Source organism: Oncorhynchus mykiss, chromosome 23 (genome assembly GCF_057628025.1).
Source record: "Oncorhynchus mykiss isolate SJ-2025 chromosome 23, ASM5762802v1, whole genome shotgun sequence".
Classification (NCBI taxonomy): Eukaryota; Metazoa; Chordata; class Actinopteri; order Salmoniformes; family Salmonidae; genus Oncorhynchus; species Oncorhynchus mykiss.
Genome location: NC_143044.1, coordinates 26,564,973 through 26,590,729, shown reverse-complemented (window position 1 = coordinate 26,590,729; position 25,757 = coordinate 26,564,973). Strand labels below are relative to the sequence as shown.

General features: G+C 41.8%; 1 protein-coding gene across 1 annotated transcript in view; it reads left to right on the top strand.

The window, feature by feature from the left end:
* Positions 1 to 6,171: 6,171 nt before the first annotated feature.
* LOC110502661 (golgin subfamily A member 7B) overlaps positions 6,172 to 25,757 on the top strand; it is a 55,414-nt gene continuing 35,828 nt past the window's right edge. Inside the window, exons 1-3 of the mRNA XM_021580872.3 lie at positions 6,172 to 6,347; positions 24,568 to 24,693; positions 25,158 to 25,310. Of these exons, the coding sequence (XP_021436547.1) occupies positions 6,336 to 6,347; positions 24,568 to 24,693; positions 25,158 to 25,310 (291 nt within the window). The 5' untranslated portion in view covers positions 6,172 to 6,335. The remainder of the gene's footprint in view (positions 6,348 to 24,567; positions 24,694 to 25,157; positions 25,311 to 25,757) is intronic.

Sequence of the window (25,757 nt, the reverse complement as noted above, 5' to 3'; positions counted from 1 at the left end):
TTTATGAGTTTTCTATTCAATTTATTCATCGTCTTCTGTTTGAAAAGCTTTTGTCAATGTTGAGTAAGGACCTGATTAGGCATATAGAACTAGGACTAGTCTACCTGGCCTGCACGCAAATGCCTATGAATGTGCCCATTTGGGGATCTCCGATAGTATTCATTGTCGTGACATTGTATTAGTTAATGTGACGACTGCTGCTCATCGAATGATTAACGATTTATAATTGCGTGATTAAATTAATCAGGCAATTATTAACTCATTAACCTGGGGCACCATGGGAAAATTTGTTTTATTGAGTATCTATTTCCCAAATTAACAGAATATCGATTTTACAACAGTCACTAATTAATCAATTTCCTCTACAGTCTCATTCTGAATGTCGCATAATCCAGGAATCTGCACAAACCCGAGTCCCACCAGTGAGTTCGTACCACACCAAAATTAGTTGATTATTTATTTACTAGAAAGCTAAAATGATAATAAAAGATACACAAAAACACAGTCTAGGCTATTGGTTAGAACTTAGCACGACGGGCCAAACCACTCTGGCGCATGTTACCCAAAATGGGGATTTAAAAGAGAGAAAGTACACAAGAGAAATATACATTTGGGTGTATTTGTCAGCTATGCTTATTTTAACTCTAGCCTTGCCCTGAACTGCCGCTCTTATGGGTCAGAATATAATTATATAATTACGTGTTGAAGGTCTCCGATGGGAGTCTCCTCGTGGACCGTTTATGCTTCTCAATGCCGCACTTCTCTGGTGCAACTCTCTGGTTGTCCTCGCGATGTCCGTGTCCTTTTGGCTTAGTGGTCTGATTCCTCGCCCTTGTTCTAAATGGGGTCTTCTGAGGACAGCCAGCCCTGTAGCCCAGGGCTCACAGCGTAGGAATGAAAACAGTGTAGATACCACGATTGGATGGGGAGTGGAGACCGGGTGGTCTGGCTTGAATTCACCCGCTTAGACGCAGCTACTCATCTGTAGCATGGGTAGAAAAGGGTTCCTTTGTCTTCAACCTTGTGTTGCGTTTTGGGTTCGTTGACTACTCAGACCTTGGCTGCAGCTCGGGTCACTTAGTCTGATATGGTCATTCTTAACTCACATGTCTTAAATGCTAGGTTCAGAAGTGGGCGTAACCGCAATTCTCTGGGCGTAACAAGTCTGGATTTTACTCAATTTAGAGCACATATTAGTAAAACTCTTAAAGTTACAATGTTTTTGTTATAACGTTGTTCTTTGACTTTTAATAACATAACAAAACTGACATTAATTTTCATATTCCATCTATCGTCATTACCTCCATTGTGGCTGACGAAACCCCTTGTCCCAAAGTCCAATTATTGCATGTTAATGTTCTCCATAGTTCTCCATAGTGAGAGGACAAAATTATTTGGTCTCCTGCCTTAGATTTACAATGAGTGTGAGGTGTCATAACATTCGCCATCTACCTATCCCTTGAGATCCAACCTTCTCCTCTGGTGGGGGTGAAATCTCTCTGCAGGATTGTGGTCATTGGTAACCTGAGCCGAGCAGGACAGTCATGACATCATGATTGTCTTAACTCACCACCACATTGTGCTGTCAAACGTCATAATATCAGTCTTTAACCGCTTGGCTGCTAGTATCATCATATGAGTCAGTTCTAGTGTGTTTGAGGCAAAAATAATACATAAGTTAGTGAGCTAGCTAACGTTTGGCTAGCTCTAATGGTACATCAACTGGTGAAAACTAGCTAAGTTATTTTACTTTTGTTGAAACGGGACAAAAAGGCTACAAAACATTTCCATACACAAAACAGCTGTTAAATACTGCTGTCTGACAGATAGCTAAAGGCTAGAGCTGAACTGGCTGTAGTAGCTACTAACTAGCTTGCTAGTTAATTCTCTTCAGACATAATTTCAGTTGAGAGGGGATAAAACATTAGCCAATGTTACATGTCACTTACACTACTAGCTCAGCACTGGGAATAAATACAATTGTTCTGTTAAGTCAAACAGCAGTTACATTGACAGCTACATCAGTCAAATGAAGAGTAGCCAATTTCTGCTCTGGTTGCTTTTCAGTGGCGACACGTCATTCAGGAGAGGTAGGGCAGAGCCTGTTTAGCATTGATATGTCACATATCAATTTGCAAACAATGTAAAAAATAAAATAAAATAGGTAATAAAACTGCATACAAACATGGCCTCTTTTTTGCTTTCTTAAGGCAGCTCCAAAATGCAGGTGTTTAAGCCTAGCTCAGTGTTTTCTGTGGTAGAGGGGAAGCCAGCGGAAAATACAGAGCGTAGGGGTTGGTAATCTTCTCTAGTTGCGCCATGATTGGCTCAGTGTTCTGTCACTCATGGGGACACTACATCACTGCAAAATCCACGGGGAATGCTAGAAAGTTCAAGCCCCCTTGGGTGCTGCCATAGATTTACATTAGAAGTGCCTATCCAAGAAGGCTCAATTTTATCTGTGGCCAATGACCTTATGATAAATCACGTTATATCTACCATAGCTTTGATTGGACTGATCATGTCAACATCATACATTCAAAATCTTAGCTATCAAGCTAAACAAGCAGTCATACTCATGCATCAAGTCGGGAAACTACTGGCAAATTCTTTTCAAACCTTGTCATATGAAGAGAAATTACAGATAAAACGTATCGGAAATTGGACAAACATTAAACAAGTTGGAAATCGCAAATTCAGCAATGAGTGCTAAGGCGCCACTGCAGCCCAAGGTTTAATCCCAGGCTTTGTCACAGCCGGCTGTGACCGGGAGACCCATCAGGCGGCGCACAATTGGCCCATCAGCGTCCAGTTTAGGGGAGGGTTTGGTCTTGTCTCATCGTGCTCTAGCGACTTCTTGAAAGCTGACTTCGGTCCTCGGTTCGACAGTGTTTCCTCTGACACATTGGTGCTGCTTGGCTCCCGACCTTCACTGAGTCCGTAGGGGAGTTGCAGCGATGAGACAAGATCGTAACTACCAATTGGATATCACGAAAAAGGTGCCAGAGAAGTTGGAATACATTGACCATGCTGTCAATCCAGCATGACTTCTGCCGGAAGTCAAAACAACTGGAAATTCGGAACTGGGAAATCTCAGACTTCTGTGAGTTCAAGACAACTGGGGACTCAGATAAAACTAGCTCTAATAATTTTTAATGGTCATTCAACTCAGGAATTCCAAGTCGGATTTCGGCCCTCTTTCTAGAGCCGACAAGAAGGACCGCCGTTCCACTTTCCTGTTCAAGGGAGCACAGCGCAACAAGGTGATTCCAAAAATGTATTGTATGCTGCTGCATAAATTACAATATGCCAGGGAGATATGTAGACTGTAGCAAAGAAAGTAATACTAAGTGTATGTTGTGTAGTAAGCTGTTCGTAGCACATGTGCCTCTGCCCAATGTTCTGACCTGGTCGTGCACGTGTAGCCTATAGCCTGCTTTAGAAAAATGTCATTGAATATTGTAAGAGCTTTCATTGTCTGCTTATTTGCCCCCTTTATTTATCCTACGGTTCTGACTCGGTGTACAGGGAGAATACTGTAAGAATGGCCCTTGTTCGGAATTCTGTTGCTGTTCATTTCAAAAGTGATGAACAACTATTTATATTGACTACGTCCGTCCTAGTTTGCTCATTAAAACCTCTTTAGGATAGGGGACAGTTGCGTCCCACTTTGGCAAAAAACAGGGAAAATGCAGCGCGGCAAATTCAAAAAATGATATAAAAATCTAACTTTCATTAAATCACACATGTAAGATACTAAATTAAAGCTACACTCGTTGTGAATCCAGCCAACATGTCAGATTTTCGGCGAAAGCATAAGAAGCTATTATCTGATGATACCACAATAGTAAACAAACTGGGTAGCATATTTTAACCCTGCAGGCGCTACACAAAACGCAGAAATAAAATATAATGCATGCATTACCTTTGACAAGCTTCTTTTGTGGGTACTCCCATATGTCCCATAAACATCACAATTGGTCCTTTTGTTCGATTAATTCCGTCCATATATATCCAAAATGTCCATTTATTCGACGCATTTCATCCAGAAAAAAACAGATTCCAAAAAACGCTACGTCACTACAAAATATTTCAAAAGTTGCCTATAAACTTTGACAAAATATTTCAAACTACTTTTGTAATACAACTTTAGGTATTTTTTTAACGTTAATAAACGATCAAATTGTAGACGGGTCTATCTGTGTTTAATACAGGAAGACAACAAACTATGCTACTTTTCACGTCTTGCGCACTCTCAACTGTGTTACCCAGTTCCTAGATGGCCTACCTCTTCATTGCACAAATGAATAACCTCAACCAAATTCCAAAGTCTGGTGACATCCAGTGGAAGCGGTAGGAACTGAAAACAGGTTCCTAAGAACTATAATTTGCCAACGAGAACCCAGTGAACAGACAGAGACCTAAAGAAAAAAATTCTGAATGGTTAGTCCTCTGGGTTTTGCCTGCTACATAAGTTCTGTTATACTCACAGACATGATTCAAACAGTTTTAGAATCTTCAGAGTGTTTTCTATCAAAATCTACTAATAATATGCATATCTTATATTCCTGGCATGAGTAGCAGGAAGTTGAAATTGGGCACGCTATTTATCCAAAAGTGAAAATGCTGCCCCCTATACCTTAAGAAGTTTTTAATGTCTTAATCCAAAATATGGATTGCCTCATCCTCTCGCCGTCCCCTTATGCCATAGTTTGTGCATCTCAATTATCAGTAGAAACCACACTGTTTAAGCAAGTCATATCAGCTATGTTTTTTTTAAAGGCAGTAAATGAGGCTGAATTAACTGTTTCACTGCCAGACAAGGCTCCGCTGATAGCCAGGTGTAGCAGTGCTAAGGATTCACTACATGGTGCTGAATAGAAAGTTCTGCTGTGCAGTTTTGTCACACAACACAAAACCACAGATTTCTCATGTTTTGAGGGAGCGTGGAATTGGCATGCTGACTGCAGGAATGTCCACCAGAGCTGTTGCCAGAGAATGTAATGTTCATTTCTCTACCATAAGCTGCCGCCAATGTCGTTTTAGAGAATTTGTCAGTACGTCCAACTGGCCTCACGACCACAGACCACATGTAACCACGCCAGCCCAGGACCTCCACATCTGGCTTCTTCACCTGCGGGATCATCTGAGACCAGCCATGGATAGCTGATGAAACTGTGGGTTTGCACAACCAAATAATTTCTCAACAAACTGTCAAACTGTCTCAGGGAAGCTCAACTACATGCTCATCATCCTTACCAGGGTCTTTACCTGACTGCAGTTCAGCAAATGCTCACCTTTGATGGCCAGTGGCATGCTGGAGAAGTGTGCTCTTCACGGATGAATCCCAGTTTCAGCATGTAAAGTGTTGTGTAGGCGAGCGGTTTGCTGATTTTATAGGTTGTGAACAGAATGCCCATGGTGGCAGTGGGGTTATGGTATGAGCAGGCTAAAGCTACAGACAACTAACACAATTACATTTTATTGATGTCAATTTGAATGCACAGAGCTACCGTGATGAGATCCTGAGGCACATTGTCGTGCCATTCATCCACCGACATCACCTCATGTTTCAGCATGATAATGCACAGCCCCATGTCACATAGATCTGTACACAATTCCTGGAAGCTGAAAATGTTCCAGTTCTTCCATGGCCTGCATACTCACCAGACATGTCATAATTTGAGCATGTTTGGGAAGCTCTGGATAGACGTGTAGGACAGCAACTTCACACAGCCATTGAAGAGGAGTGGGAGTACATTCCACAGGCCACAATCAACAGTCTGATAAACTCTATGCGAAGGAGATGTGTCACGCTGCATGAGGCAAATGACGTCCCTACTTTTTTTTAAAGGTATCTGTGACAACAGATCTGTATTCACAGTCGTGTGAAATTCATAGATTAGGGACTAATTTATTTATTTCAATTGACTGATTTCCTTATGAATTGTAACTCAGTAAAATCTTTGAAATTGTTGTATGTTGCATATATATTTTTATTCAGTGTATGTTTACACAGCATACCTCTGAAGACTCCTGTCCTCCAGTTTACTATCTAAGAACTTGTCTTCTTTCTTTTCCATCCATATAATTATAAACTAGCCCAGTCTGTAATTACCAACCTCCCCCTCACCCCAGAGCATCTCTCTCTCTCTCAAACATACATACAGTCATTGCTCCCTTTTTCCCCACACACACGCTCGAGCTTGGCAAGTGCACCCCCCCCCCCCCCCCCCCCCCCCCCCCCCCGAAGCTGGAGCTACGCTGTCCCACGAGCAGACGATTTCAGCACCTATTTCAGCACAGGACAGAATCCTGCACCGTCTCATGGCAACATGGCGACTGAGGTAAGACTTACGGCTAATTTAACATCTTATTCGTTCGTGTGTAGTGGAAATGTATACATTTTTCTCCTTGTGAGAAAAATATAATGGTAGGTTGATTTTGTAGCGATATGCAGTCTATCCTCGCTGTGCTTTGATTGCTGATCCTCGCTGTGCTCGTTGGAATGAACGACGGACAGACGGTTTATTGTATCATTCCGTGGCGGGAGGCCCGTTTTAACACGACGGAAAACGGGGTTCAAGAGCAAGGAGGCAGTCCTGTAAGCAAACTGCATCAAACATCATATTTTACCGATCGACCAAATATAATGGTGGCTTTCTCATCCACACACATACCGGTTGCACAGCCTAGAGTATGTACTGAATGTCACAAAAAGAGTCACTGTCAATTCCGGTATCCACGAAGCATATATAACGTTACAGAACAAAAATATAAATACAACCATTTCAACGATTTTAGTGAGTTACAGTTCATTTATGGAAATCAGGCAGTTGAAATAAATAAATTATGCCCTAATATATAGATTTCAAATGACTGGGCAGGGGCACAGCCATGGGTGGGCATGGGATGGCATAGGCCCACCCACTGAGGAGCCAGGCCTAGCCAATCAGAATTTGTTTTTCTCCACAATAGGGCTTTATTTCAGACATAAATACTCAGTTTCATTAGCTGTCTGGGAAGCTGGTCTCAGACGATCCCGCAGGTGAAGAAGCCGGATGTGGAGGTCCTGGGCTGGCTTGGTTACACGTGGTCAGTGGTTGTGAGGCCAGTTGGACGTACTGACAAATTCTCTAAAACAACATTATGGTAGAGAAATTAACATTAAATTCTTGGGCAACAGCTCTGGTTGACAGTCCTGCAGTCAGCATGCCAATTGCACACTCCCTCTAAACTTGAGACATCAGTGGCGTTGTGTGACAAAACTGAACATTTTAAAGTGGCTTTTTATTGTCTCCGGCACAAGATGCACCTGTGTAATGATCATTCTGTTAAATCAGCTTCTTGATATGCCACACCTGTCAGGTGGATGGATTGTCTTGACAAAGGAGAAATGCCCACTAATAAGGATGTAAACCAATTTGTGTACAATATTTGAGAGAAATAAGCTTTTTGGCGTATGGAACATTTCTGGGATCTTTTTTTTCTAGCTCATGAAACATGGGACCAACACTTTGTATTTTGCATTGATATTTTTGTTTGGTTATAATATATGCATCTTGCTCTAGAATGTGAGTCAGTCCAATTTGCTTGCGGGCACGCACCTAGTGGTTACTCCACTGTATCATGATCAGCACCATGGACAGCGGCAGAGCTGTGTGGTCATATTTCTCATCACACATTCTTTGAGAATTTCAATACATTGTTATGCAGAGATTGCTGAATATTACATGAAATTCAGTGGATCATTAGAGATGTAGAGAAGTTAACATCTGACTGTCACCTTGCTGTGCCTCCAACAAGTACAGTAGCAGTCATGGTCACTGTACTAACAAGATGTCAACAAGGATATATGACAGTCACTGTTTCCATATAGCATTCATCAGGACAGGGTTTGAGAACCGCATGGTTTCTAATTGTAGCGGAGTTGGTTAGGCGAAGTATACTCACCTGATGAGTAACCTTGCCAAAGATCTGAAGACTTGTGATACCTTGCCTTTTGCTCAGTGGGCTTACACTGAGATGCTAATCTGTGTTCGACACCAGGTTGGTCACACATAGCAACTAAATAGGATTTGAATGCTCATTTCCAATTTCTAATCTGTACAGGATTGTAACGGCCTATGTTCCGTAGCCTGGATGTGCTGTGATGCTGTTTCATCTAACTAACAGCAACACACACACATGCACACACATGCTTGCACGCTCGATCACGAACAGCTTCCTCTAACAGCATCAACGTGTGTGTGTGTGTGTGTGTGTGTGTGTGTGTGTGTGTGTGTGTGAGAGAGAGAGATCGAGACGGAGAGAGAGGCTGTGTGTGTCTGTGTTATAGCAGGTTGTAATGCTTAGCAGTGCTGAGGCCAGCAGGGCTGATGTCACTATGTGACAGGGTGACTGGCATGGTTGTAACTATTAATTTATGTTACAAGGTGAAGTACTGTCCAGTGATGATTTCTATACACAAAGCGCATGTTCCTTCTCAGTGTGGTTCTGTGGCTCAGTTGGTAAGGTCACGGCACTAGTCATGTCGTGGGTTTAATTCCAAGAAGGGTACATGATACAAACAGTACCAGCCGAAAGTTTGGACACGCCTAGTCATTCAAGGGTTTTTCTTTATTTGTACTATTTTCTACATTGTAGAATGACAGTGAAGACATCAAAACTATGAAATAACAAATGGAATCATGTAGTAATCAAAAGGTGTTAACCTCTCTTGGGTAGGAAGCTAGGATATGCATATTATTAGTAGATTTGGATAGAAAACACTCTAAAGTTTCTAAAACTGTTAAAATTATGTCTGTGAGTATAACAGAACTGATATGGCAAACCATCCCCCAGAAAAATGTTTTCAGCCTACCACTGTTTTCAATGGCTGTCACTTTTATTATAAGGCGAAAGCCTCCCAGATTGCAATTCCTAGGGCTTCCACTAGATATCAACAGTGTTTAGAAAGAGTTTCATGCAGAAAATTGCCAGAAATTATAGTTTTTCTAGGTGGCTCCCAATTTGGCTGTAGTGTTACCAAGCGTGTGGAAGAGAGCGTGTTCTTTGTTATTTTTCTCCGGTAAAGACCGTAAAGATTCTCTGTCTTACATTTTACTGTTTATTTACGTATTAGGGTACCTAATGTTTGATTATAAACGTTGTTTGACTTGTTTGGAAAAGTTTATTAGTAATGTTTGGATTCATTTTGTGTGCATTTTGATGGAGAGAAACTGGGTGGCTTATTGACTGAAGCGCGCCAGCTAATCTTGAGTTTTTATGGATATAAAGAAGGACATAATCAAACAAAAGGACCATTTGTGATGTATCTGGGACCTTTTGGAGTGCCAACAGAAGAGGATCATCAAAGGTAAGACATGTATTATATCGATATTTCTGACTTTCGTGGTGCACCTGCCTGGTTGAAATATGTTTTTCATGCTTTATGCGGTGCACTGTCCTCAAATAATCGCATGGTGTGCTTTTGCCGTAAAGCCTTTTTGAAATGTGACACAGCGGCTGGATTAACAAGAAGTTAAGCTTTATGTTGATGTATTACACTTGTGATTTTATGAAAGTTAAATATTTATAATTCTGTAGTTTGAATTTCGCGGTCTGCAATTTCACCGGATGTTGGCCAGGTGAGACGCTGCCCATAAGAAGTTAACCAATTTAATAACCAAATCAGAATATATTTTATATTTGAGATTCTTCAAAGTAGCCACCCTTTGCCTTGACGACAGCATTGCACACTCTTGGCATTCTCTCAAACAGCTTCACCTGGAATCCTTTTCCAACAGTCTTGAAGGAGTTCCCACATATGCTGAGCACTTGTTGGCTGCTTTTTCTTCCATCTGCCGTCCAACTCATCCCAAACCATCTCAATTGGGTTGAGGTCGGGTGATTGTGGAGGCCAGGTCATCTGATGCAGCACACCATCACTCTTCTTCTTGGTCAAATAGCCTTTACACAGCCTGGAGGTGTGTTGGGTAATTGTCCTGTTGAAAAACAAATGGTAGTCCCACTAAGCACAAACCAGAAGGGATGGCGTATCGCTGCAGAATGCTGTGGTAGCCATGCTCGTTAAGTGTACCTTGAATTCTAAATAAAACAGACAGTGTCACCAGCAAAGCACCATCACACCACCTCCTCCATTTTTTATGGTGGGAACCACACATGCGGAAATCATCCGTTCACCTACTCTGCGTCTCACAACTACACAGCAGTTGGAACCAAAAATCTCAAATTAGGACTCATCAGACCCATTAACAGATTTCCACCGGTCTAATGTCTAGTTCTTGTGTTTCTTGGCCCAAGCAAGTCTCTTCTTATTATTGGTGTCCTTTAGTAGTGGTTTCTTTGCAGCAATTTGATCATGAAGGCCTGATTCACAGTCTCCTCTGAACAGTTGATGTTGAGATGTGTCTGTTTCTTGAACTCTGTGAAGCATTTATTTGGGCTGCAATTTCTGAGGCTGGTAACTTATCCTCTGCAGCAGAGGTAACTCTGGGTCTTCCTGTCCTGTGGCGGTCCTCATGAGAGCCAGTTTCATCATAGCGCTTGATGGTTTTTGCGACTGCACTTGAAGGAACTTTCAAAGTTCTTGACATTTTCTGTATTGACTGGCCTTCATGTCTTAAAGTCATTAAGGACTGTAATTTCTCTTTGCTTATTTGAGCTGTTCTTGCTGTAATATGGACTTGGTATTTTACCAAATAGGGCTATCTTCTGTATACCACTCCTACCTTGTCACAACACAACTGATTGGTTCAAACGCATTAAGAAAGAAAGAAATTAAACAAATTAACTTTTAACAAGTCACACCTGTTAATTGAAATGCATTCCAGGTGACTACCTCATGAAGCTGGTTGAGAGAATGCCAAGAGTGTGCAAAGCTGTCATCAAGGCAAAGGCTACTTTGAAGAATCTCTAATGTAAAATATATTTTGATTTGTTAAACACTTTTTAATTACTTCATGATTCCATTTGTGTTATTTCATAGTTTTGATGTCTTCAGTGTTATTCTACAATGTAGAAGATAGAAAAAAATAAAGAAAAACCTTTGAATGAGTAGGTGTCCAAACTTTTGACTGGTACTGTACTTACTGTAAAAATCTATCCACTCACTGTGCAGCTTGTTGCTGGTAAGTGGGTTAGCTGAGTGGCCTATTTTATTATTATATTACCCTGTTAGACAAATCATTGTTTAGGAAATGTATTAAAGCAATAACATGCCACTTTGTAAACACTTTTGTCCAAACAGTACAGTAAATGTATGCATTTTTAGTGTAATTCTTGCAGGAATTTAACCCTTAATTTTTAAGTTCCTACCGCCATGCTCTAACCAACAAATCCACATGCACATAGAAGTGCGTGGATAAACTCACACCAACATGATTGTTTTTACTGCAACGCAGGCACTAAGGAATAGGTTGCCATTTTGGACACAGACTTAGTGTCCTTGGGTGTTGTTCTGACTCCACTATCCTCTATAGATGGGTGGGGCTCAGAGCTGTCACAGTCTACTGTACTGTATGTCTGTGAGGCCTCAGCTGAGGCCAGTGACTCAGTGTTTCGCCTCAGGGAATCTCACTGTCTGGCCTGGCCCACTGTGTGTGTGTGTGTGTGTGTGTGTGTGTGTGTGTGTGTGTGTGTGTGTGTGTGTGTGTGTGTATGAGGCATAATGTGTTAAGATCTTTGCTGTCTTTAATGAGCACAATTGTTGCCCTTGTCAGACTGTGAGTGTGTGTGTGTGTTCTCTCAGACCCACTGGTTAGTGGAGCACAGTTTGTGTAGTCTGTGTGTGAGAGCGGGTGCATGTGTGTCTGAACATGTGTAGCTGTAAGTAAGGCAGTGGAGCTAAGTGCTGAGCTGTCAGATTGATCTTTTGTGTTTCCAGGCCTTGGAGTCGATGGCAGAGCTGTGCTGATTTTCTCTGGTGGTCTGCCAGCAGTCTTGTCCAAGTTCCATCAATCATGTGCATGCATACTCGCAAGCACACACACACGCAAGCACACACGCAAGCACACACACAAGCACACACGCAAACACACACACACACACACACACACACACACACACACACACACACACACACACACACACACACACACACACACACACACACACTGGCGACACATATCATGTCCAAGCCCATCAATTATCCATGACATATTTAATGTGAACAGGCTGCTGCAGTTTGTTACCATCAGCCACTGGAGTCTCAAATGAACAGCACATTTTACACACACACACACACACACACACACACACACACACACACACACACACACACACACACACACACACACACACACACATACACACACACACGCACACACAGTCTCATATAGGCCTGAGTCAGTGGCCTAGAACAATCTTGACTAAATGTTGAGTCAATAATAAATGCTGAGTTGTTTCCTATTAGACCACAACTGAAGACTAGTTTGATTAAATATAACTCTGAGATTAAATGACAATGGCTGTTCTGTGGTCATAATAATAATATCTTGTTTGTTATATCTTGCAATTTGACAAGAATTGCAGGGTACTACATCCAGAGGAAAACAGTCATACCAAGCTGGTTGTTGAGAAGGAAAGGGTGCCTTCTATACAAGGTCCTTGTATGCTGACTGTCAGGGAATATTTCACACACAGTGTGTGTGGGGGGCCTTGTATACCCTGCTGACAGGGTCCACACCATGTCTGAGACAACACTGAGGCACACTGTCACACTGATGAACTGAAGAGAGGATCACAGTACTACACAGGCGAGAGATTGAGAGACAGACAGACCGAGTGAGAGGAAGAGAGACCCAGACAGACAGACATAGACTGAAGTAGATAGAGAGTTCTGCTTACAGAGGAAGAAAGAGGAGAGATGGAGGTGAGGCCAATGAAAAGGGATGAAAGGAGAGAGGCATGGAGGGAGAGAGCGAGCCATACAGTGAGACAGAAAACAGAAGCGATGTGTAATGATCTAGTAATTGTTCTCTCCAATCAGTCCCCTCTAAGGAATAATGTAATTTGTGTTTGTGTGTGTGTGTGTGTGACCTTGCGTGTGTGAATGCGTGCAGTTACTGTTGTGTAACTAGCCAGTTTTTTTTCTTTTGTAACATTTTAACAAGAAAAGAAAAGTATTGCACAGTTGGTTTCTTCTGTAAATAGTCTGTGTTTTTGTTGTTTCCAAGCAGCCTGTTCCTCTTGAATGATACAGTAGGGCAAAATGTTGATTTCTGCCTAAATAGACATACCCAAACATAATTATATAGGGCACAAGGCGAGACCCAAATGCAGACACAGGAGGCAGATGGTTACGCTTCGATATTTATTACACCAAAAGGGGTAGGCAAAAGGCAGGTTGGGGACAGGCGAGAGTTCATAAACCAGGACAGAGTCCAAACAGTACCAGGGGATAGACAGGCTCGAGGTCAGGACAGGCAAGGGTTCAGTGAACAGGTCACAGTCCAAACAGTACCAGGGGATAGGCAGGCTCGAGGTCAGGACAGGCAAGGGTTCAGTGAACAGGTCAGAGTCCAAACAGTACCAGGGGATAGGCAGGCTCGAGGTCAGGACAGGCAAGGGTTCAGTGAACAGGTCACAGTCCAAACAGTACCAGGGGATAGGCAGGCTCGAGGTCAGGACAGGCAAGGGTTCAGTGAACAGGTCAGAGTCCAAACAGTACCAGGGGATAGGCAGGCTCGAGGTCAGGACAGGCAGAGTGGTCAGGCAGGCAGATTCGGCGTCAGGACAGGCAAGGGTCAAAACCAGGAGGGCTAGGAAAAAACAGAGACTGGGAAAAATAGGAGCTAGGAGAAACGCTGGTTGACTTGGCAAAACAAGACGAACTGGCACAGAGAGACAGGAAACATAGGGATAAATACACCGGGGACTAATGGGGAAAACAGGAGACACCTGGAGGTGGGTGGAGACAATCACCAAGACAGGTGAAACAGATCAGGGCGTGACAAATTATGCCTTCTAAATATAGTAACAATAAAATTATAAACAACTTACTATAAGATTACATTTTTTATAACTAAAATAAATATGATTATACAAAGGGACAGTACAATATTGGCACCATTTCATATAACTTACAACAGAGAATTTTCTCCTAAGCATCCACTGAGCGGCGCAGAGACACCATTCAATGTGTGCAGACTCGTTACAACTTCAGCTTTAAGCACAAGGTGATTTTGTCTGTCTGTGACCAAGAGAAAATGGTCTTGTTTAAATTCTATGAAATTATTTAGTATGTTTGCATGTTGAGAGCTCTGGATCCGCCTGAGAATATCACAGGCTGGACTGTCACTGTTTATATGCCATCACACAGGCTTGGCTCAGTCGCTCAGAGGAAGAGCAAATTGATTATTTGTCTGGATAGGTCAGAACATTTGACACTTCATTCCCTATACGAATGTGGGGTCTGAAACCTGACACTTCAAGTCAGCTCCGCTGAGAGATTGGGCACTGGAGCAGTGGAAACGTGTTCCCTGGAGTGATGAATCACGCGGCACCATCTGGCAGTCCAACGGATGAATCTGAGTTCGTCAGATGCCAGGAGAACGCTACCTGCCCAAACACATAGTGCCAACTAAAACATTTGGTTGAGGAGGAATAATGTTCTGGGGCTGTTTTTCTTTGTTCTGGCTAGGCCCCTTTGTTCCAGTGAAGGGGAATCTTAACGCTACAGCATACAATGTCATTCTAGACGATTTTGTCCTTCCAACTTTGTGGCAACAATTTGAGGAAGGCCCTTTCCTGTTTCTGCATGATTTTTGCCCCCGTGCACAAAGCGAGGTCCATACAGAAATAGTTTGTCGAGATTGGTGTGGAAGAACTTGACTGGCCTGCACGGAGCCCTGACATCAACCCCATCGAACACCTTTGGGATGAATTGGAACGTCGACTGCGAGCCAAGCCTATTCGCTCAACATCAGTGCCCGACCTCACTAATGCTCTTGTGGCTGAATGGAAGGAAGTGACCACAGCAATATTTCCAAATCTAGTGGAAAGCCTTCCCAGAAGAGTGGAGGCCGTTTATTTTTATTTAACCTTTATTTGACATGCTTGGCCAATTGTGTGCCGCCCTATGGGACTCCAATCACGGCCGGTTGTGATACAGCCCGGGATCGAAACAGGGTCTGGAGTGACTCCTCTAGTACTGAGATGCAGTGCCTTAGACCGCTGTGCCACTCGGGAGCCCTGTTATAGTAGCAAAGGGGGGACCAACTCTATATTAATGCCCATGATTTTGGAATGAGATGTTTGATGAGCATGTGTCCACATGCTTTTGGTCATGTAGTGTACATTTCCTCATGTTTTGCTTGAAGTTAATCTTGTATTTTACCAAAGAAAAGTAGGCTACGCCGAGAAGAGCACCATAGAAATGTAGCTACGTATGATTCAGATGTTCGTGAATTCTCATGGGAGTGGAGAAGTGCAATTGAAGCACAAAATTGGTCTGATGCCAAGCAGAAATTACGATTAGACACATTTTAGATCTGCATTTACAAAACGTAGCAAGATATTTCTTATGCATTTTATATATTTTTTCTGCAAGGAAAAACGCGATATTCTGCGTTAACCGGACCCCTGATCAAGTACATGAAATATATCTATAATATGCAGCTTGACAATACCATTTATAGTTTCAATTTCAAGCTTCATAACATCTTTGTATTTCATACTATTCAAATTCCTGTAGCTACCTCATCACTCAAAAAGGCAACATCGAGGAAAGAAGAACGCTTGTTGTGGTAAACAAGCAACAGAAGGATGGAGGTAGAGAAAAAACACTAATCTCATGGGACTAATTGAAGACTGCCGGAGCCTGGCTCCCTTTTTCTCTCTCCCCCTTTCCCCTCTGGAATTTCATGAGAAATAATGCAGAGATTATAAATTCATGAGTAGTGGCCTTGGAGGCATCTACTGTATGTGTGTGTGTTCATGATTAGTGGCATGCTTACGGATGCACAAATGCAGCTTTCCTCCTGGGCGGTTAGCTGAGCACAGAAAGTGTGTGTGTGTGTATGCTTCTGTTGTCAGTTCAAAAGTAGGCCAAACCTACTTAGCCTACTGTTTAGATTACATGGTCTCCAATGAATATGACGAACATGGTTTTGAGCCCCAGTCACCTAACAATGTTTTGTGAGCTAACATGATTCCTCAGACCTAAGGCAATGTTAGTCATGCGAGCGTAGTTCACCAAACCACCTCTGCTACATTAGAGGTTCTAGTTTAGCTCAGTTGGTAGGAGCAGAGCGCTAAGGTCATTGGTATAATTCACAGAGAGATCACTTACACATTCTGCAATGACTGTTTGTAATGTCTTGTGTTGTAACAGCATGTAAAGTTACTCTTTGTAAACCTATGGCAATGAGGAGAAAGTTTGTTAGCAGGCTGTCTGCAGTTCAGTTCTATCGGTCGATATTGATATGACTGTACAGAGCTTTGTGTTTCTAGGAAAATAGAAGGTACTGATTGATATCTGTATGCCTGCAAACCCATAGTCATCTCTGTCTCTCTTTCTCTCTCTCTCTCTCTGCTCCGTCTCTTAATTATTTATCTTCCCCCCCGCTCTCTCTATTTTTATCTCTCCATCTCTATCTCTGTATTTAGGCCTGTTTCCGTTGCTGTTAGGACATATTATTTCATGCTTCCCCTAGCAACAGTGTAGGACGAAGTAATTACCATGGTAATTACATCACTATTAATAAGGTCTTAATGATGTCTTGATGTCTTGATCACTGAGTTTGATCTGTTGCAATGATTGTAGCACAATAATGTTATGTCATTGTCAACAAGATTTGTGATGGGTGTGTGTTTTAATGGATGGGTGTGTGTGTGATATAAGTAACTGTGATTGGAACATACCGATATGTTTGCTCTCTGTTTTGAAACACTCTGTGGTACCAACACAGACAGACAGACAGACAGACAGACAGACAGACAGACAGACAGACAGACAGACAGACATTACCCCTAGCGTCTGAGAGATCAAGACAATAAGGGGACTGTACTGTATTGTGTTTGGATGCTTTCACCTGCCTGTTTTAGATGAAGGTGGTGAAATGGGAGGTTCCAGTCAGAAGACCAACTACTGTAGCTCTCACAGTCACACGTCAGAATTAGACATTCATCCATGTTTCTCAAACCTCAAACGTCAAATTTCGAAGTTGTTTCAGACGTCAAATTTCGAAGTGTTTAGGGTTAGGTTTAGGCGTTAACTTCTTAGTGATCCCTTCGAGGGCCAATCCCGTTAACGGGTTTGATTTGACAACACACAGTGGAATAGCAGCGTGCCAAATTCAAAAACAGAAATACTCATAATAATAATTCATGAATCATACAAGTGTTATATATCGGTTTAAAGATGAACTTCTTGTTAATCCAGCCATAGTGTCAGATTTCAAAAAGGCTTTACGGCAAAAACAAACCATGATATTATCTGAGGACAACACCCCATTAAACAAACACAAGAAAATCACATTTCAACCCGCCAGGCGCGACACAAAAGTCTGAAATAATGATATAATTCATGCCTTACTTTCGAAGATCTTCTTCTGTTGGCACTCCAATATGTCCATTAAATATCACAAATGGTCATTTGTTCGATAAATTATGTCGTTATATCTCCAAAATGTCAATGTATTTGGCGCGTTTGATCCAGAAAAACACAGATTTCAACTTGCGCTACATGACTACAAAGTATCTAATATAGTTTGTTACCTGTAAACTTGATCCAAACATTTCAAACAACTTTCCAAATCCAACTTTAGGTATTTTTAAACGGAAATAATAAACTGTGTTCAATACCGGACGAAAACAAAGTGGAGTGAGCTTTCAGGTCGTGCGCCCCAACCACAACACTACACTAGACTCAACCCTCGTTCTGAACTGTCCTACTTCTTCATTTCTCAAAGGAAAAACATCAACCAATTTCTAAAGACTGTTGATATCTAGTGGAAGCGATAGGAACTGCAAGCAAGTGCCTTTGAAATCTAGATCCACATAGAAAATTCATTGAAAAGAGAGTGACCTCAAAAAATAATTTTCCTGGATGGTTTGTCCTTGGGGTTTCGTCTGCCAAATAAGTTCTGTTATACTCACAGACATAATTCTAACAGTTGTAGAAACTTTAGAGTGTTTTCTATCCAAATCTACTAACTAATAATATGCATATCCTGGCTTCTGGGCCTGAGTAGCAGGCAGTTTACTTTGGGCACACTTTTCATCCGGACGTGAAAATAGTGCCCCCTTGCCTTAAGCAGTTTTAACGTCAAGATCTTAAGGGCCTGCATTCATTACGAATGGTTAAGGTAAGGGTTAAGGTTTGGGATAGCCTTAAAACAAAAATCTGCTTATGTCCTTCAAATGTTGATATTTGGATGCGTTGACAATCAAACATAATTCAATATCCAGTTTAAAAATATAGCATTTGCGATGTCATCAACAGCTATTGTTTCCATTCAACCCAGGGTTCAACTAAAAATAGACAATATATATAGCCCTAGGGTTTCAAGCTTCGGTTGATTTCAAATCTTCAAGTTAATCATTTACAGTGGGGCAAAAAAGTATTTAGTCAGCCACCTATTGTGCAAGTTCTCCCACTTAAAAAGATGAGAGGGGCCTGTAATTTTCATCATAGGTACACTTCAACTATGACAGACAAAATGAGAAAAAAAATCTCAAAAATCACATTGTAGGATTTTTTATGAATTTATTTGCAAATGATGGTGGAAAATAACTATTTGGTCAATAACAAAAGTTTATCTCAATACTTTGTTATATACCCTTTGTTGGCAATGACAGAGGTCAAATGTTTTCTGTAAGTCTTCACAAGGTTTTCACACACTGTTGCTGGTATTTTGGCCCATTCCTCCATGCAGATCTCCTCTAGAGCAGTGATGTTTTGGGGCTGTTGCTGGGCAACACGGACTTTCAACTCCCTCCAAAGATTTTCTATGGTGTTGAGATCTGGAGACTGGCTAGGCCACTTCAGGACCTTGAAATGCTTCTTACAAAGCCACTCCTTCGTTGCCCGGGCGGTGTGTTTGGGAAAATTGTCATGCAGAAAGACCCAGCCACGTTTCATCTTCAATGCCCTTGCTGATGGAAGGAGGTTTTCACTCAAAATCTCACGATACATGGCCCCATTCATTCTTTCCTTTACACGGATCAGTCGTCCTGGTCCCTTTGCAGAAAAACAGCCCCAAAGCATGATGTGTCCACCCCCATGCTTCACAGTAGGTATGGTGTTCTTTGGATGCAACTCAGCATTCTTTGTCCTCCAAACACGACGAGTTGAGTTTTTACCAAAAAGTTATATTTTGGTTTCATCTAACCATATGACATTCTCCCAATCTTCTTCTGGATCATCCAAATGCTCTCTAGCAAACTTCAGACGGGCCTGGACATGTACTGGCTTAAGCAGGGGCACACGTCTGGCACTGCAGGATTTGAGTCCCTGGCTGCATAGTTACTGATGGTAGGCTGTGTTACTTTGGTCCCAGCTCTCTGCAGGTCATTCACTAGGTCCCCCTTCAAACCAAGCTGCTTACCTATTGCAGATTCAGTCTTCCCAGCCTGGTGCAGGTCTACAATTTTGTTTCTGGTGTCCTTTGACACCTCTTTGGTCTTGGCCATAGTGGAGTTTGGAGTGTGACTGTTTGAGGTTGTGGACAGGTGTCTTTTATCCTGATAACAAGTTCAAACAGGTGCCATTAATACAGGTAACGAGTGGAGGACAGAGGAGCCTCTTAAAGAAGAAGTTACTGGTCTGTGAGAGCCAGAAATCTTGCTTGTTTGTAGGTGACCGAATACTTATTTTCCACCATAATTTGCAAATGAATTAAAAATCCTACAATGTGATTTTCTGTTTTTTCTCTTCTCATTTTGTCTGTCAAAAATCTGAATTAAAGAATGGGACTAAATCAAATCAATTCAAACTTTAAATGCACTTTTAAATTTGGATTTGATTTAGTCCTATTATTTAACTTAGATTTTTGGTTGCGATGGAGACGTGAACTGAATAAATTATTAACTTGAAGATTACATTTTAAATCAACCAAAGCTTGAAACCCTGGGCCTACTGTATATGTATTGTCTATTTGTAGTTGAACCCTGGGTTGAATTGAAACAATAGCTGTTGATGACATCGCAAATGCTATATAGGCCTAAATAGTATAATTTATGAAATATAACATATAAAGTATGGTTATATTTAATTTGTTCTGTTAAACTTACCCTTTGGAATGTCTTCGATAGCAACAGTGAATGTAAGATCTGACGTTCTTTCAAGGTACAATTTCAGTGTATTTTATACAAGGTTTGTCTGTTGAAAATTGGTTACCATGATGACATAATCCTTTAAAACAACAGTTTACATTACTGACTTTGAAACAACGTTGATTCAACCAGTTTGTGCCCAGTGGGGATGTTATTTATCGTTGTGTAGCATAAGATCAATCAATCAATATGCATGCAAAGACACACATTGAAACAAACAATTCTAAAAATCTACTTGCAATAGAGCATGCTGGAAAATATGATGAGGATGGATGTGGTTTTTGAGAGTGTGTGATGATTGTACCTTTTATATTCAGAACATTGGGTAAGAAATTTTACCATTATACTAGATTATCTGCACATGTACCCTTTAAAGGTACCAAACAGTACCACATGTGTATGTGTATGTGTATGTGTACCTCTGAAGGTACATTTTGTGTAGTTTGATGTTTTTGTAACTCCAGGAACAATACGGTACCGTAAACGTATCCTTATTTCTCAGAGTGTAGAACAGATAGTAAATGTCGAAGCTCAAATGTTCATTCTAAGATCACGTATTTTTATGCTACATCATTGTTGTTAGATTCATTAGCCTTAGCAACTCCCAACATATTGGCAAGAATCAATATAATAATCAGTCCTTGGCAAAAAAAACACACAGTAATACTTTGTCAAATATAATATTTAAACGTCAACACTTGTGTTAAGCAAACACTTTGGAATTTAGGTAAAAATTACACACACTCATGTTAGATTGCTGTCCTTGTGTTCTTCTATGAATAGAAACTTTGTGGACCCCTTGTCTCTGACTCCTCTCATCACAGAGAGGGTAATAATCCTATAATATTCACGGGACAAGCTGACTTTGGCTCACTCACCCTCTCCAAACCTGAAGTATATAACTGCGCTCCATTGGCACCCTATTTCCTATATAGAGCACTAGCCCTATGGGACCTGGTCAAAAGTTGTGCCCTATAAAGAGAATGAAGTGCCATTTGGGATGCACAGCCATTGAATATTTTGGTGTAATATAGTTGACTTCGGCACACTGTTCTGAAGTGGTTCCTCTTAATTTAGTCTATTACTATAATTGTGCTGTTGATTGAGAAGTTATGTAATGGCAGCGATAGCTGAGCATGCACTGTTGTGGACAGATTAATGCAGTATTGTGTGTGTGTGCGTGCACGTGTGTGGTGACGCCATTCACTTCCAGCTGCTTTGTCTATTTACGCAATAAGGCCCGAGGGGGTGTGGTATATTGGTGTGAAAACATTGGCTAAACTGGGTGGTTCGATCCCTGAATGCTGATTGGCTGACAGCTGTAGTATATCAGACCGTATACCACTGCTATAGTTATGTTGATAACCAGTTTATAATAGCAATAAGGCACCTCGGGTTTTTGGTGTATGATCAATATACAGTGCCTTGCGAAAGTATTCGGCCCCCTTGAACTTTGCGACCCTTTGCGACATTTCAGGCTTCAAACATAAAGATATAAAACTGTATTTTTTTGTGAAGAATCAACAACAAGTGGGACACAATCATGAAGTGGAACAACATTTATTGGATATTTCTAACTTTTCAAATCAAAAACTGAAAAATTGGGCGTGCAAAATTATTCAGCCCCTTTACTTTCAGTGCAGCAAACTCTCTCCAAAAGTTCAGTGAGGATCTCTGAATGATCCAATGTTGACCTAAATTACTAATGATGATAAATACAATCCACCTGTGTGTAATCAAGTCTCCGTATAAATGCACCTGCACTGTGATAGTCTCAGAGGTCCGTTAAAAGCGCAGAGAGAATCATGAAGAACAAGGAACACACCAGGCAGGTCCGAGATACTGTTGTGAAGAAGTTTAAAGCCGGATTTGGATACAAAAAGATTTCCCAAGCTTTAAACATCCCAAGGAGCACTGTGCAAGCGATAATATTGAAATGGAAGGAGTATCAGACCACTGCAAATCTACCAAGACCTGGCCGTCCCTCTAAACTTTCAGCTCATACAAGGAGAAGACTGATCAGAGATGCAGCAAAGAGGCCCATGATCACTCTGGATGAACTGCAGAGATCTACAGCTGAGGTGGGAGACTCTGTCCATAGGACAACAATCAGTCGTATATTGCACAAATCTGGCCTTTATGGAAGAGTGGCAAGAAGAAAGCCATTTCTTAAAGATATCCATAAAAAGTGGCGTTTAAAGTTTGCCACAAGCCACCTGGGAGACACACCAAACATGTGGAAGAAGGTGCTCTGATGAAACCAAAATTGAACTTTTTGGCAACAATGCAAAACGTTATGTTTGGCGTAAAAGCAACACAGCTGAACACACCATCCCCACTGTCAAACATGGTGGTGGCAGCATCATGGTTTGGGCCTGCTTTTCTTCAGCAGGGACAGGGAAGATGGTTAAAATTGATGGGAAGAAGGATGGAGCCAAATACAGCACCATTCTGGAAGAAAACCTGATGGAGTCTGCAAAAGACCTGAGACTGGGACGGAGATTTGTCTTCCAACAAGACAATGATCCAAAACATAAAGCAAAATCTACAATGGAATGGTTCAAAAATAAACATATCCAGGTGTTAGAATGGCCAAGTCAAAGTCCAGACCTGAATCCAATCGAGAATCTGTGGAAAGAACTGAAAACTGCTGTTCACAAATGCTCTCCATCCAACCTCACTGAGCTCGAGCTGTTTTGCAAGGAGGAATGGGAAAAAATGTCAGTCTCTTGATGTGCAAAACTGATAGAGACATACCCTAAGCGACTTACAGCTGTAATCGCAGCAAAAGGTGGCGCTACAAAGTATTAACTTAAGGGGGCTGAATAATTTTGCACGCCCAATTTTTCAGTTTTTGATTTGTTAAAAAAGTTTGAAATATCCAATAAATGTCGTTCCACTTCATGATTGTGTCCCACTTGTTGTTGATTCTTCACAAAAAAATACAGTTTTATATCTTTATGTTTGAAGCCTGAAATGTGGCAAAAGGTCGCAAAGTTCAAGGGGGCAGAGAAAAGAAAAGCAGGCCTAAACCATGATGCTGCTACCACCATGTTTGACAGTGGGGATGGTGTGTTCAGGGTGATGAGCTGTGTTGCTTTTACGCCAAACATAACGTCTTGCATTGTTGCCAAAAAGTTCAATTTTGGTTTCATCTGACCAGAGCACCTTCTTCCACATGTTTGGTGTGTCTCCCAGGTGGCTTGTGGCAAACTTTAAACAACACTTTTTATGGATATCTTTAAGAAATGGCTTTCTTCTTGCCACTCTTCCATAAAGGCCAGATTTGTGCAATATACAACTGATTGTTGTCCTATGGACAGAGTCTCCCACCTCAGCTGTAGATCTCTGCAGTTCATCCAGAGTGATCATGGGCCTCTTGGCTGCATCTCTGATCAGTTCTCCTTGTATGAGCTGAAAGTTTAGAGGGACGGCCAGGTCTTGGTAGATTTGCAGTGGTCTGATACTACTTCCATTTCAATATTATCACTTGCACAGTGCTCCTTGGGATGTTTAAAGTTTGGGAAATATTTTTGTATCCAAATCCGGCTTTAAACTTCTTCACAACAGTATCTCGGACCTGCCTGGTGTGTTCCTTGTTCTTCATGATGCTCTCTGCGCTTTTAACGGATCTCTGAGACTATCACAGTGCAGGTGCATTTATACGGAGACTTGATTACACACAGGTGGATTGTATTTATCATCATTAGTCATTTAGGTCAACATTGGATCATTCAGAGATCCTCACTGAACTTCTGGAGAGAGTTTGCTGCACTGAAAGTAAAGGGGCTGAATAATTTTGCACGCCCAATTTTTCAGTTTTTGATTTGTTAAAAAAGTTTGAAATATCCAATAAATGTCGTTCCACTTCATGATTGTGTCCCACTTGTTGTTGATTCTTCACAAAAAAATACAGTTTTATATATTTATGTTTGAAGCCTAAAATGTGGCAAAAGGTCGCAAAGTTCAAGGGGGCCGAACACTTTCGCAATGCACTGTATTTTCATTCAATGGCTGAAGGGCAGTATAAGACCGATCTAACATTGCAGTATTTTCTCAATTTTAATTTTTGTCAGTGTGTTTTGGCTCCTTGATCCTTGACAATCTCTGTTCCTCCCCTTCCTCCTGTCTCTCCCATCTCTCTCTTTCTCCCCTCACTCTGTATCTCCCATGTCTTTATTTCTCTCCTCTCTCTGTATCTCCCTCCTCGCTCTTCCTCACACCTTTTTTTCTGACACCCCCCCTCTTCCATATCTCTCGTACTACTCTCTCTCTCTTCCTTCACAGTTCCATAACCTTCAGGAGTTGAGGCAGAGTCCGTCTCTAGCCACCAAGGTGTTCATCCAGAGAGACTACAGCGAAGGAACCGTCTGCCGATTCCAGATCAAGTTCCCCTCTGAGCTGGGCAGCAGGGTGAGCACACACACACACATGCACACAGGCAGGTACACGAAGGAGACAGACACAGACATATGACTTCACTTTGTTTTCACATTCCTAGAATTGGAGCCTTTCAAGGTTCTTTTGTCCATCCTTGAATGCCACAAGTGACGCATGTATTTCTAAATCGATAGAATAAAGGGTATTTTGGGAGAACAGAATGTGCCTGGTGGTGTGTGTATTTGTGTGTTTGTGTGGGCTTGCGTGTGTGTGTGTGTGTTTGTGTCCTGAGGTGGTGGAAGAACAGCTTGTGTATCATGGCTCACACAGTGTCACATAAAAGTCTCACGCTGGTATACATATGGCGTGGGCGTGTATGTGCGTGTGTGTGTGTATGTTTGTGTTGCAGTCTTCTGACAGATGGAGCATTCACTCTAATAGTGCTGATTTGCTAACTGTGTGTGTGTGCGCCTACGTGGATGTGTGTGTGTGTGTAGATCGAGCGGACTCTGTTTGAGGACACAGTAAAGACATTGAACACCTACTATGCGGAGGCAGAGAAGGTCGGAGGCCAGTCCTACATGGAGGGATGTCTGGCGTGCGCTACAGCCTACTTCATCTTCCTCTGTATGGAGACACGCTATGAAAAGGTACCAAACACACACACACACACATACACACCAGACATAGACATACGCAAGAATGGTCCAAACACACTAAGACAGTCGTGAAGAGGGCACGACAAAGCCTATTCCCCCTCAGGAGACTGAAAAGATTTGGAATGGGTCCTCAGATCTTCAAAAGGTTCTACAGCTGCACCATCGAGAGCATCCTGCCTGACTGGTTGCATCACTTCCTGGTATGGCAACTGCTCGGCCTCCGACCGCAAGGCACTACTGAGGGTAGTGCGTACGGCCCAGTACATCACTGCGGCCAAGCTTCCTTCCATCCAGGACCTCTATATCAGGCGGTGTCAGAGGAAGGCTCTAAAAATTGTCAATTGTTCTCTTTGCTACCGCACCCCCAATCCATAAGACTCCTGAACAGCTAATCAAAGGGCTATCCAGACCCCTCTTTTCCACTGCTGCAACTCTCTG